This window comes from Rhinatrema bivittatum, chromosome 3, assembly GCF_901001135.1.
Source record: "Rhinatrema bivittatum chromosome 3, aRhiBiv1.1, whole genome shotgun sequence".
In the NCBI taxonomy this organism is placed as follows: Eukaryota; Metazoa; Chordata; class Amphibia; order Gymnophiona; family Rhinatrematidae; genus Rhinatrema; species Rhinatrema bivittatum.
In genome coordinates, this window is record NC_042617.1 from 388,239,155 (window position 1) to 388,253,899 (window position 14,745).

Genomic DNA, 14,745 nt, shown 5'->3' on the forward strand with positions numbered 1-14,745 from the left:
AATTTCAAGGATGATACTGTTTATAGACCTATTTTTGCATTTATCACTTACATCATTACTTTTCAGACAGTTTATTTTCAGAAATTAGGGCTATGAATTTTCAATTTAGTACCAGGACTGGTCTTTAGGTAGAGTAAGTGGGCCATCGCCTAGGGTGCTGTATAATAAGGGTTGCTTCAGGCACTACCAGTATCAACATTGTACTGATCAGCTGATGGACCTAGGATGCAGTGGTAATTGTAGGCTCCCTGTATAAGAATGGGATTGAGAAGGCTGAGCCTCCCCAAATCCTAGTAGGCTGGGTCTGCCTCCATGCCTCTCCATCACCATGCATGCAGGTGGCAAGAAAAGTGGTGCTTAATAGCATGTCAACTTCCTCTTCAACTTTGGGCCAGTCTCACAGGATGAGCCACTATATTATGAGAATTCATAGCTCAAACCACAAGACTAGCCTCATGCAGTAGAGGAAGCTGGTGCACTATTAAGTGCCAGAGAATATAGCCAAGAGGGGGAAGGGGGATGGAAAGTACTAGGAACTGGGAGAGGAGACTTACATAATATGGAGCAATGTGGAGAATAAGAGATTGTACATGGTTGATGGGGGAAATAGGTAGACCTACATGGGGTGATCATAGGGGGACAGAGAGAGAGGGAAACTAACATGAGGTGATGGTGGGGGACAGGAAGGAGTAAACTAGCATTGGTGGTAATGGGAGGATATGGAGAAAGAGACAGAAAATAAGGTAGGAGGAGGCAAGAAAAGTAAGGCAGTAAGTGTGAGGGAGGATATGGGATAGAGGGATAGGACCCAGTAAAGGGAGGAAGGAAGATAAGGGAGGGGGAGGCAACAACTGAAAAAGAATTGGTGGAACATAGAGAGCGAGGACCTCATTTGATTGGAGGGGAAGATTGAGATTGTACAGTTCATTGGGAGTTGTTCAGATCAAATCTGGAGAGATAAGGGTAGACAGAGAGTACATGGGGGTGGAGAGAGCTGGAGAAGGGATTACAAATGGAAGAAAGAAAAGGGAGAAAGAACCCAAAATATCAGAAGAAAGGGACTGGAACCAGGTGAAAGGATAAGTGACAGGGAAGGGGCTTGAGTTGATGAGGGGATGAAAAGCAGAAGAAAGTAGATGAAGGCAGGGGATAGAGTGAGTACAGAGGGTGGAAATGGAGGATGTGGATGGGTAAAAGACAGAAATGGAAACAAGAGGCTAGGAAAGGTATAAGAATAGGAGAAATGGGGAGGAGGTGAGAGAGAAAGGGGAAGAAGAGCTAGGAAAGGGGTAAGATTGTGAGGTAGAATGTTGGTAAGCAGGTAAAAGATGAAAATAGGGAGATTGTGAGGGCTGGGAAAGACAATGGGGGTAAGAGATAGAGAGGTAGGATAGGGGAATGAGAAGGAGGGTATACACATTAAAAGATGTGGAGAAATAGCAAGGTGACAGAGGTAAAGAGGTTGGTGTCATAGAGCTTGAAGGGGATGGCTAGAGAAAGTCAAATTTGGGATCATAGGAAGTGAGGGAATCAGAAAGGAGACAGCAGTTGGGGGCTAGGAACAATGGAGCCAGATATCTGGAGATCAACGAGGAGGATATGTAAGGGTGGTATTGCACTTGGCAGTCCGCAGGCTCCTCCTATGGACCACTGCTCTTACCTCTGCTGGGGCCAGACAGGCGATGAGAAGCAAGGTTGGTGTCCAGGCAGAGTCAAAGCCAGAAGATCAATCCACAAGGAAGACAATGAGGAAAAGGACACTGGGAACATGAGGAGACACTGAAGACAGACGAGAAGAACTGACCACAGATGAGGGAACCCAGAGACAAGGTTGGTGTCCAGGCAGAAAAGAAGACACTTTGCAGAGGCAGCAGGAAGCCACCCTGCTCTGCCCCACTCCCCTAGAGGCATGAGCGGGCTGACAGCCCTTCTCTTAAAGGGCCAGCGGTGGGAATTTGGTTAGGGTGCAGCCTGATAGCAGTACTTAAGGCACCCTCCTGCACCTCACAGATGCCTTGGCAATGGGTCAACTCCTCCTGGAGTAGTGTATTGCCTGCATTCCTGCCGTCATTCCTGGTTCTTGCCTCCAGCCTTCACTGAGGTTTGCTGAGTCCGTGTCTTCTGTTTGTGGTCCCCATCATCTGGTTGTCTCTGGATTCCCTCTTCTGTGGTCAGTTCTCTGCCCCCGAACCGCCCTGTCCCGCCCCCCAGACCGCCCCATTTTCAAGCCCCAGGACTTACACACATCCCGGGGTTTATGCGTGTTGCCAGGCCATTTGAAAATTGGCCCGGTGCGTGTAAGGCTCAGCCACGCGTGTAAACTCCAAGATTTACACATGCCGGGGTTTGAAAATCTACCCCTAAATGACCACCACTTAGCCAGATAGCTAGTCATCCAGCTAAATAGTTACCCGGCTGTATGGCGGGTAGTGCAAGGGCATACCAGGGGGGAAACATTACCTGGCTAACTTGGATATCCAGAATTAGCTGGATATCTTATCTAAGTCTGGTCGGCCCATTTGGCTGTCCTAAAATTAGCTGGATAGATTTATCCAACTAATTTCAAGATAGCTGGATATATTCAGTAGTGTAGCCATGCTGCTGAATATATATATATATATATATATGCACAGCAGCTGAATATGAACCTCACAAATATAAGAAAGCATACATCAAGAAAAGGTCTGAGGGAAAGACTACAATGAGTCCACTATTCAGATGCTATCCGGCTGAACAAGTTATCCTGATAAATGTATCCAGCTTACTTTTCAAGGATATTCAGCAGCACAGCAGCACCATGGAATGTAACTGCCTAAGCCCCGCCCCTTTGTGGTAAAATGGTTAGTGACCCTCCCACTGCAGTGGCTCAAGGGTTTCAGGTGGTATCAGAGGAGTCACAAGTTATAAATACCCAGAGGGGAAAGGACAGAAAAGGAATTCTCCTTCCTGCCGGGACTGCCAATATTAAGAATAGGGGTCCAGAACCCACCCAGCGAGTCTCCCAGGGGAAGAGGGGGAAGGCAGAACCCAAATAAAAAAAAACAAAAATTCAAAAGCAAGCAGATGAAATTCTTACAAATTCTGAGCTGTGACTCAGGTTTATTAGAACCAGTTTAACAGGTGAAAAGCAAGCAATGAAAACTTTATAAATATACTGTGAATTTTTCACAATTAACACAATTTGTTTTTCTTTTGTTACAGCTAGCAATTACTTTGGAAGAGAACGGATTCTCCTAACTTTACCATACAACAATCAGAAAAGTATAGTTTGAGTACTGACTGCTATACTTTCAATATCAAGTATTTAGAAATCAAAGCTACTATGAAGAAAGTGAACCTTTGTGTCCCAATTCTGTCTTGTAGGTGCAGCAGGTCAAAATCAACACTCTCCAATTACAGGTAAATAGATAACAAGTGTTTTGTGTTGTTTCTTTTCTATGTTGTTTGCTTCTGTATGTCTAACGTTTTTTCTTTCTCTGTGTCTCTTTCCAGTGAACTCTCCAGTCCCTGTCTGTTCTTCACTTATGTCTCTGACATTCAGGCCGATACAGTACAGTGCGCTCCGACGGAGCGCACTGTTAGCCTGCTATTGGATGCGCGTTTTCCCTTACCCCTTATTCAGTAAGGGGAGGAAAACGCGTGTCCAACCCGCGGCACCTAATAGCCCCCTCAACATGCAAATGCATGTTGATGGCCCTATTAGTTATGCTCGCGGGATACAGAAAGTAAAATGTGCAGCCAAGCCGCACATTTTACTTTCAGAAATTAGCGCCGACCCAAAGGTCGGCGCTAATTTCTTCCGGCGCCGGGAAAGTGCACAGAAAAGCAGTAAAAACTGCTTTTCTGTGCACCCTCCGACTTAATATCATAGCGATATTAAGTCGGAGGTCCCGAAAAGTAAAAAAAGTAAAAAAAAAAAAATAAATAAAAATTTGAATTCAGCCCGCAGCTGTCAGGCCGAAAACCGGACGCTCAATTTTGCCGGCGTCCGGTTTCCGAGCCCGTGGCTGTCAGCGGGCTCGAGAACCGACGCCGGCAAAATTGAGCGTCGGCTGTCAAACCCGCTGACAGCCGCCGCTCCTGTCAAAAAGGAGGCGCTACGGACGGGCTAGTGTCCCTAGCGCCTCCTTTTCCCCGTTTTTACCGTGTCACCTAATTTAAATACAGAATTGTGCGCACCGGCGAAGGGCCGGTGCGAGCGCCAGGAGAGCAGACGTTCATCTGCTCTCCCGCGGACTTTACTGTATTGGCCCGAATGTTACTTATGTCAGCTTCTGCTGTGATTCTATATTGTCTTTTTTCTTTCTGGTATTGAAAAGTTTCAGTCTAGCTAGATTTTGTGGCAAGTTTACACTTAGCTGACTTTATTTAGGATGAATCTTTAAATCCTCTCCCGCACATAGGGGGCGTGGCTTGCTGCAATGCTGCTCTTGGGCATGGTTTGTGTGCCAGAGGGTCGTGGATATCACTCCCCGATTGTGATCCTTGTGCTGTATTGGGTACATTGCCTCCAGAGCAGTCAGAAACCTAACTATACTCTTTAAAATAGCGTGTTCCTCCAGTACACTAACCTCGTTTGTTTTCCGGAGCATATTAGGAGAGTCCCCTCAGTGTTTATTTGTGGCAACTAATAGGAACTGGGCTAGCTGACTGTGAAAAACAAAAGATAATTAAATATTCTTATTCTAGCTGGCACAGAGGATTTAAATTCAGAAGCTCACTCATGTATGGTGAGAATTATTTTCACACTTTCACTCACCTCTCACACTATTTCTGAGTACAGCTTCAGGTGCTCATCAATATGTAGTCAAGACCAGTAGCTGAATATTTATATACGCAATCTGAGAAGGTGCCACCAAGTATTTTCTATCTGGGGATGCTACAAGTACTAAAGCACTTCTGTGTATTTCTGCGTACTCTGCCTGTATTCTCAACCTGGAGCAGAGTAATGACTCACAGTGTCAGACTCTTTCCATCCAAAATAAATAACAAAATGGCTGTTCTCACTTTAGAAGCAGCTCTGCTGCTTGATACCACTTTCTTTTTTTTTTAGTTTTCTCAGTGGGTTCTATTATCAGCTTTGCTATAAGCAAGCTTACAGTTTCATATATCCATCTTGTCTCTTACCACAGCACACCACTACAGTAAACAAGACCTTCTCCTGGGTCAGGCTCTGGTTCTCATAAATCAATTCATTTGGAGAAATCATACTTCTTTTGAAGATATGTGTATTCTCCTATATTATAAGAGCTGGAGCCCTATTCTTTACATAAAGCCAAGATCACTTATTATTATATATTTCCTAAAACAAGCCATAACAGTGGCATATACAGTCATATGGATTCTTATGTCTAGTGATTGGGAAATCACTCACTCCATCCCCATTACTTTTGCCAAAATTCCAGTCATCTCTTATAATGCTATCGATGGCTGATAAAAATTCACCGTAATGCAGGCAGGTTAATTTATGTTATGTTAATTCTTTTTTTATTATCAATATGGTAAATTTAATATTAACAGTTAAAATGTCTACCCTGAACCTTACCTGGAATTTACCTTGTTTTTAAAACAAATATCACACTAACACAGTGACACATACTTCAAACATCTATACTGGAAATGTGTGCCTTCCTCTTTTTTCTCCACTGTTGTGTATTTCTGGGATTTCAGAGCAGTCTCTGAAGAAAACTAGCACTTAGTCAAACCCAGACTAATTGAACTCTCCAACTGCCACACCCAGTAAGATCAGTGCTCCTCTGATGACCTCAGCAAAAAATAGTTCTAAGAGGCATTTTACCTATGGACACCTCCTCGTCTTTGTATGAAGTTGTAGAAAAGAACATTTGGGAATTTTGAGAAATAGTTTGATGCTGAGATGGAATCTGAATTCTTTTTTAAGTGAGAAACTTATATGTATAAGTCTGCCAGCCCCTTTGCAGCATTTCCTTCCAGCACTGGCTCACAAAATGGTGTCACTTGCTCATTTACATAGACACAGACACACCTTCCTCAGAATTCCAGTCACAAAATGGAGTCAGATTTTTTTTTCTAAGAAAATTACCTTGGGAATCCACATTTTTTTCTCTATCAAATAGTTTGGAAAGGATTTTGAAGTGTATTTTTTCCATACATTCTCATTAAAAAGTAAAATGCTTCATATGCCCACTCAAAAAAGTTCAAGCTCTTTTCTCCCAAATTTTCTTAAAAATGAAATATTTAGAGGGTCTCGTAATCCTCCTATTAAGGTTTATATACCCTTGATCTCAGAGGTTCCTTGCTCTGGTTCCATTCTGAGACATCTCTCCCCACTTTCATAATCATCTCTTTAGGGCTCTCAAAATTCCTTTAACAGCCTTTAAAACATAGGATGAGTGTACCGAGACTCCACTTCCCTCTTCTTTCTTACCAATCAAGTCCATCTTGGGGATACTGGGACGCTGTGAGCACCTGTTTGAAGTGGGATATTATTGATACATTCTGAGACCCCCAAACCACCTTTGGCTGCCAGAAGTGGTCCCCCCAACATGGCCCCAATGCTTATTTTGTCACAATTTAAACTTTAAAAAGAGTTCTGGGACCCCTAAAATTGGGTCAGGTGACCCCCACTTGGAGCTCTGAAAATTAGGTGGGAGCATCAGCAGGGTCTCTCCCACCCAGAATCATTATTTTTTTTAAATTAATTTCGCCATTTAGTTTTTATTTTATAAGCTTTGAAGTTTGCCCCATTTCTGCCAAATCAGGAAGTACACTAGAGGGTCACTTATGGGTCACAGTTCAGCCCCACAGCAACAGCAGGGACCTTGCTCAGGGTCCCCCAGCACTTAAAAATCACTCCTATACCATTAGCAGCCTCTCATGTGCTGCAACTGCTGCACTGATAACTTTGGGGCTTTTTTTTCTCTTTTTTTCCTTTAGCAGGACACATAGGCAGCTTGCTCTTCTTCTGATGAAGCTTAGATCAGCTGATGGCTGCTTTTGATTTCCAAGACTCAGGGCAGGAAACCCTGCTGCTAGATAATTCTGTTTCCTGAGGTAAACATAAAAAAACAATGCTGCCATTATTCTGTCACTCTGCATGATGCACTTTTCAGCATGGGCTAGAACAGCCTGGGTTACAATAGCCTACATGCCCTCCAACATTTACAGCAGAGATACAGCCAAGTAAATTTATATTTTAAATTGGCTTTACCTGTTTTTTCTTCTTCTTGCTACTTTTTAATGAGCCTGGGATGGCTCAGCATAACGCCCTTCACTGAGAGGGCTATAATAGCTCTCACTCGAGCCAGATAAATAAACTTTCAGTCACTCTTGTTTTCCTTCCTGCTTTTACAGCAGAAGCTACCTACTTTTGATTTCTTGAATTTCTCTGGGTCTGTGAAAGTCTCCCAGGGCACTGCAGCCCTCTAGAACCCAGCGGCTCTCCAGAGCCCAGGACAGTCTTATTATTTAAAAAAGACAAAGCCTCCCCTTCTTTAATTTTTATCTTAAGCATAGTTGACCTCAACATGTCATTCATTCATGCACCACCATAGTTCAAACCAAGGTAAGATTCAGAACAAGATTTCCCAGAAACAAAGTATATCTCAATCTCCAGACAATATTCTCAGTATCTTTTTATTCAAGATATGTCTTACAGTGAGTAGTTTTCTATAAAACTATTACTGGTTTGAAAATCTTTTACAGTCATCTCCTCACTGTCACTAGCTTACCTCTCCTTTATTTAATGGTAATAAGGGTATAAAGGACCCACCTTCTAAAAAAAGTATTATATAATGTTATTCCCACTTCTGTAATACACAATATAATAATTGAAGATAAGATTTTAGACAGTGCTGGGGAGGAGCCGGCTGTCGTGGTACATGTGGGTACCAATGACATAGGAAAATGTGGGAGGGGGTTCTGGAAGCCAAATTTAGGCTCTTATAGGGTCATTTTCCAAGGTGCGATAGCCCATTATCGTATGCATCTCAAAAGAGAGGTTCCAATAATCAGAAAAGTAGTCCAAGTGCGTATAATTAAAGACTCACCTGAGCTAAAAGATTCCAATTTATCCCTCTCAACTGAAAAGCAGAATGTTAATCCAAACAAAAAATATAATTTGAAATGTTTGACTGCTAATGCCAGAATACTAAGAAGTAAGATGGGGGAGTTAGAGTGTATAGCCGTGAATGATGACATAGATTTCATGGAATCTCAGAGACATGGTGGAAAGAGGATAACCAATTGGATAGTGCTATATCAGGATACAAATTATATTGCAATGATAGAGAGGAGCAACTTTATATCTGTGATGGCATAGAGTCCAACAGGATAAAGATCATGCAAGAAAGTAAACACACAATTGAATCTTTATGGGTAGAAATCCCTTGTGTGTTGTGGAAGAGTATAGCGATAGTAGTACACTACCGTCCACCTGGCCAAAATGATAAGATGTATAGTGAAATGCTAAGAAAAATTAGGAAGCTAACTAAATTGGTAGTGCAGTAATAATGGGAGATTTCAATTACCCCAATATTGATTGGGTAAGTGGAACATCAGGACCTGCTAGACAGATAAAGTTCCTGGTTGGAATAAATACAGTTTTATGGAGCAATTGATTTAGGAACCGATGAGAAAGGAAGCAATTTTAAATCTAATTCTCTGTGAAGCAGAGGACTTGGAGACAAATTTAACGGTGGTGGGGCTGCTTGGTGTTAGTTATCATAATATGATCAAATTTGAATTAATGACTGAAAGGGGGCCAGAGTAACCCTGATATTTAAAAAGGACGCCAGGGGTGATCCAGGAAACTCTAGATTGGTGAGCCTGACTTCAGTGCCGGGAAAAAATAAAATTGAAAAGCATTCAGATAGACATGGTTTAATGGGACGCAGCCAGCATAGATTTATCCAAGGGAAGTCTTGCCTCACAAATCTCCTGCGTTTTTTGAAGGGATGAATAAATATGTGGACAAAGGTATTTGGATTTTTAGAAGGTGTTTGACAAAGTCCCTCATAAGAAGCTTCTAAAAAAACTACAAATTCATGGAATAGGAGGCAATGTCCTTTTGTGGACTGCAAACTGGTTAAAAGACAGGAAAAAGAGAGTAGGGTTAAAGGGTCTGTTTTCACAGTGGAAAAAGGTAAACAGTGGAGTGCCTCAGGGATCTGTAGTTGGACATATCTATAAACAATCTGGAAAGGGGTACGACAAGTGAGGTGATCAAATTTGTGGATGACAAAAAATTATGCAGAGTAGTTAAATCTCAAGTGGATTGTGTGAGACTGTAAGATTTGGCTTCCAAATGGCAGATGGAATTTAATGTGGACAAGCACAAAGTGATGCATATAGGGAAAAATAACTCTTGCTGTAGTTATACAATGTTAGGTTCTATCTTAGAAGTTACCACCCTGGAAAGAGATCTAGTTGTCATAGTGGATAATACATTGAAATCATCGGCTCAGTGTGCTATGGCAGTCAAAAAAGCAAACAGAATGTTAAAAATTATTAAGAAGGGAATGGCAAATAAAACGAAGGATGTCATAATGCCTCTGTATCGCTCCATGGTGAGACCACACTCTGAATACTGTGTGCAATTCTGGTCACCACATCTCAAAAAAAGATATAGTTGAACTGGAGAAAGTGCAAAGAAGGGCAACCAAAATGATAAGGGGCAATGAATGGCTTCCCTATGAGGAAAGGCTAAAGAAGTTAGGGCTGTTCAATCTGGAGAAGAGATAAGTCTTAAAATGCTACTTATCTGGCAATATCTGCTATTTAGCTTGATAAACTGGAACTTGTCCGGATAAATGCCACTACTTAGCCAGATAAATCAGAACTTGTCTGGATAAGTACTGCTACTTAGTTGGATAAATTGGAATTTATCCAGTTAAGAGCAATATGTATTCCCACATTTTTTTTACATGCGCACATGATGCAAGATGCATTTACGCATATTTTATAACCTGCATATATTATATATATGCAGGTTAGAAAATACAGGAGTAGATTTTCATGTGTCCATTTACACGTGTACATGGGCGCGCATGTAGCTGTTTGAAAGTTATCCTACCTATTTGCAAATTACAGGCCCAAAGCCTTGAAGAGTCTTAGTTGAGAGATTTATTTACAACTCATAATCAGGGGTTCATAATTTCTCTCTCTGTAAATATTTACTCCTTGTGTGAGTTTTGCAGGGAGGAAATTTTACCCACTCTTCCTACCTAAGAGAGAGAGAGAGAGAGAAAGATAAGAATGAAGATTTGAGTTTTTCTAAATCATCTAGGTGTCCCTCAGTTCAAGGAATTTTGTTGCCAATCTAGCAACTAGTTGAAGGAGTGGATACCCAGCTGATATCATAATCAAGAGGAAAAAAGGGAGGATAAGAGCCACTATACCGGTGCTTTCTAAAAGCAATCAGCTAAAGAGCTACCCACAAGATACAGAAAAACAGGAGCAGAGAAGCTTGAAGTATTCAAGAGTAAGCAGTGGATCCCAGGTATTCCCGAGGAAATCCAAAAGGAGATGGCAGGACCTTGCTCAGAGTATCCAGGGCAGTTTCACTTTCCTTCCAAGGAGAAAGAAGAGACCCTGAGGAAAAGATTAAGGGATGACAAATTCACAGATTTACTGATTTCCTATTTCGTTGCATTTCGGAAAAAAAATTTCATGTTGTTTTTCCTAGCTTTTTGGGGGGGGGGGGGGGGGGAGCCAAAAACGCAATATTTAAAAAGAAAACCCCAACAACCCCCCCCCCAGAACCCACCCCAATCCTGCCTATTTATACAATACTGAGCCCCCCCCCCCCACTAGCTGACCTCTTGAGGACGATGTCCAGATGATGAATGGGGTTCAGTTTTTTTCAGGATGAGCTAAAACAATTTTTAACAGTTACTGCACTCATTTTATTTGTAGCTATGTATTTAAGCTTCACTTACCAGAATAAGGAGACAGCGCGAGGCAATTTCTTGGTGTTCTGGGATGGTAGAAAACACTGACAAAATCAAGCAACTGAAGACAAGGAGAAAACTGCAAAAGAAAAGGCAAGGATATTGTATAAATATATTGAATCGATATTTCCTTTAATCCTAATTTAAGTTTGCAAAAAATGAAATTAGCCTGTGAACAATCTCTTGGATGCAATCCCTCCAGATTCACTGCTTGGCATGTAAGCTTTTTCTGCGAGTACCTACTCTCTGGTCTTACAGTTTGGCTTCTCCCTTCTTCTTTACGCTCACCAGACTCTCCCATTTTCATCCTTCACTCCCTCTGTTGAGAACAGAATTTCAGTCCATGTCATCCACTGTTTTGTGTAACCCTCCCTTCGCAGGAGTCCACTCTGCTGAGCACTAGCAACTTGTTTCAGCAGTTGGACCCCCCTCCACTGAGATTCATGCTATGGGGGACAGGCTTAACCTATAAGGCTTATGGGATCACTCAGCCACACTCCAAAAATAAGCAGTCCTCACACCAAGTGATGTTGTTCCAACACAAAAAGCTAACTTTACTGAAAGTGCACAAATAATCCAACAAGACAAGGGCAGTTCAACATATAAGCAGACAGAGAAAAACAATCTTCACATAAAATATTTTTCAAGAAAATCCTTTAGAAGAGGAAAAACACCAGAGATCTCACTTTGCTTTAATTGCTGTGTAGGCAAATGCAAGGACCCAAAAATAAATCGAAACCCCAATGATCCTATTCAAAGCCTTATTGACTTTAACCATTTGCTTAATAAAGAAATTCCCAAGTCTCTTTTGCCCTGTATGTGTTTGTCTTGGTTAGACTGTAAGCTCTACTGAGCAGAGACTGTCTCTTGTATGTTTTTGTACAGTGCTGTAGATGTCAAGTACTGCTACAGAAGTGATAAGGAGTACTACTAGTAGTAGAACTCTTTAATTCTCCAAAAAGTTGCTATTTTACTTAGAACCCTTGAGGTCAGAAAACTCCTCTTCTCCGCTGAACAAATGATATCATTCTACCCGATGGGGGCGGGACGACCCAGCTTCTCCTGAGGAATTCCTCCTATCCTTTGGCTCTGAGAAGAGAACGCCCTCCTGCGTCTGGTCATGAACTGGATCCCCACAGAACCCTCTGCAACCTTTGGATGGCAAAGAGGGGACAGCAACTCTCTCGCTTCCAGGAGCTGGTGAGAGCCATAGCCCAAAGATGCCTTCCAGGAGCTCATCTGGACATTTCTGCCACAGCTCTCCTCAGTGACTCAATGAGCTGGCCCTTTATAACCTCTGATCCATCCCTTTAGGGCAGTGGTTCTCAACCTTTTTTCTGTCGGGACACACCTGACAGATGGTTCTCACATGCGTGACACAAGGAACCCATGATCGTCACGGGGCTAGATGTAAAAGTACAGTTTGCATCCACGGGAACTCCCCTGACCCACAATAATGGATGTAAAGCAGAAGTATGGCATTCCCCATACAACTCACCTTACTAAAAAGATATTCTGGTTCTAGTGTCATCTCAGTAACAGCAGCACAAACTCCTTCTACTACCAGGCTCAATAGCCCTACTTATGAAAAGACAGCAGTTTACCACCAATGCATGTCCTCTTGAGAAAACACAACAAATAAGACTGATACAAACGCTTACATGCTAGTAAAATATCTCATCTCGGTAACAGACACAGAACCGACCTAACATACTCCCAGGATCTGCAGTAATGCACATAAACTAATCTGCATACAGTTACATCTGTATTATGGAATGCACTCAAACAGTAACAACCCTACCTATGAAAAGGCAACACTACAAATATTAAATCAGGCCCTAAACAGCAATACACCTCCTATTAGGAAAACAGAACTAGCCAAGCAGCTATAGATCCCAACACAGAAACAATTGTATAACTATACTAATAAGCAGAATACATGTTTCACAACAACTATGAACAGAATAATATCCAACAATTAAAAACTCATAAAAATTATTTAAAATTCTCCAAACACCAATAAAACATTTCAAAACAGCAGACAAATCACATAATATTCAGTAATTAAAATGGCAGTCAATCAAGAAAAATAAACTTAAGAAGCCACCTTTACTAACCCCCTCCAGCAGCTCTCCTACTCCTGTCCTCTTCCATGCAGGCCGTAGCATACACCAGAAGCAGTAGTGGCTGAAGCTCTGTACTCATGGTCCTTTTCCTTAGGGCCCATGACCAGTTTCTCTGTCTCTCACACACACACATACCAGTCACACCACCATGACCACTTTCTGTCTTTCACACACCAATCATCTCCTGACCAGTCTTTTGCTTATGCACACACCAGTCACCTTCCCGAACAGTCTCTCTTTCTCATGCTCACACACACACACACACAGGCTTCCCACTCCCATGTTCTATCTTACATATACAGGCTTCTCACTCCCATGCTGTGTCTCACACAAACCCAGGTTTCTCACTCCTCTGCTAGCTCTCACCACATGCACAGGCTTCTCATTCCCATAATCACTTTCTTTCTCTCTCTCACACACACATACCAGTCACACTCACATACCAGTTTCTGTCTCTCACACACCAATCATCTCCTGACCAGTCTTTCTGTTACACCACAGTCACCTTCCCGAACAGTCTCTCTCTCTCATGCACACACACATACAGGCTTCCCACTCCCATGTTCTATCTTACATATACAGGTTTCTCACTCCCATGCTGTGTCTCACACACACCCACACACCCAGGTTTCTCACTCCTATGCTAGCTCTCTCCACATGCACAGGCTTCTCATTCCTATATTCACTTTCTCTCTCACACATACACACTCATACTCCAGTCATCTCCCTGACCAGTCACTTCCATTGTCTCTCCTATATGCACACACATCACCTCTCTGACCAGTTTCTCTCAATCACACACATGTTCTCTCTCACACACTTACATAGATGATCTCAACCAAATGCTCTCACATACACACAGGCTCTCAATCACAGTTACACATACATACTTTCAATCACACATACATTCTCTCACTTACTGGCTGGTTGTCTCTCTCTCTCTCTCCCTGCCCCCCCCCCCCCCGAGCACAAATGGTAGCTGCAGCAGCCTCCTCCTCTAGACCCTGCAGGCCAAGAAAGAAGAATCCCATCAGCCACGGGAGGCTAATTCTGCTGTCTCCTGTGCCGATTTCTGGCTGCTTCTGATTTTGCTCCGGGCTTACGCTACTGCTCGGGGCCGATGCTGCCGCTGCTACTTTTTCGTGCAGCATGGCTCTTTCTTCTTCCCGCGCATCCCCACTGCACATCACTTCCTGTTCTGGGCCAGGGGGGCAGGTGCGGGAAGAAGAAAAGGCCCAACCGCAGTTATCAGCCTCCACTAACACTGCTGCCATTCCCATCCGGGCTTGAATGTGCTGGTAGCTTGGGCGGCAATGGCAGCAGTGGAAGATTGTCCCTCTCGCTTGGTGAAGGAAGAGGAGGGAAGAGCAGCGGGAGACTGGTAGCACGCGACACACCTGCCGCTACCGGTTGAGAATCGCTGTTTTAGGGGATGGACCCTCCCTGTCACTCCAAATGATCACTAATCCCCTCAGCCTCATGCTGCTGGAATGTCCCTAAATACAACCTTGTCCTTTCCACAGTTGCATGCCTCAGGCTCATATCACTTTAAATACAATAATTTTGTCTAACTTCTACAGAAAATACACTGTAACCTTCTTTGGTGCTCTTTAAATAAAGGTGGGTAATGAAAAGTAAATCAAAGATAAAATAATCTGACAAAGACTGAGTTTTAATCCCTTCTTTTCCTC

The 14,745-nt window shown here is 42.7% G+C and overlaps 1 protein-coding gene across 1 annotated transcript in view; it reads right to left on the reverse strand.

Moving 5' to 3' along the window:
• The window catches only part of KCNQ5 (potassium voltage-gated channel subfamily Q member 5), a 1,147,293-nt gene that overhangs the window by 399,499 nt on the left and 733,049 nt on the right, over window positions 1-14,745 (reverse strand). Inside the window, exon 2 of the mRNA XM_029595626.1 lies at window positions 10,917-11,007. Coding sequence (XP_029451486.1) covers window positions 10,917-11,007 — 91 coding nt within the window. The remainder of the gene's footprint in view (window positions 1-10,916; window positions 11,008-14,745) is intronic.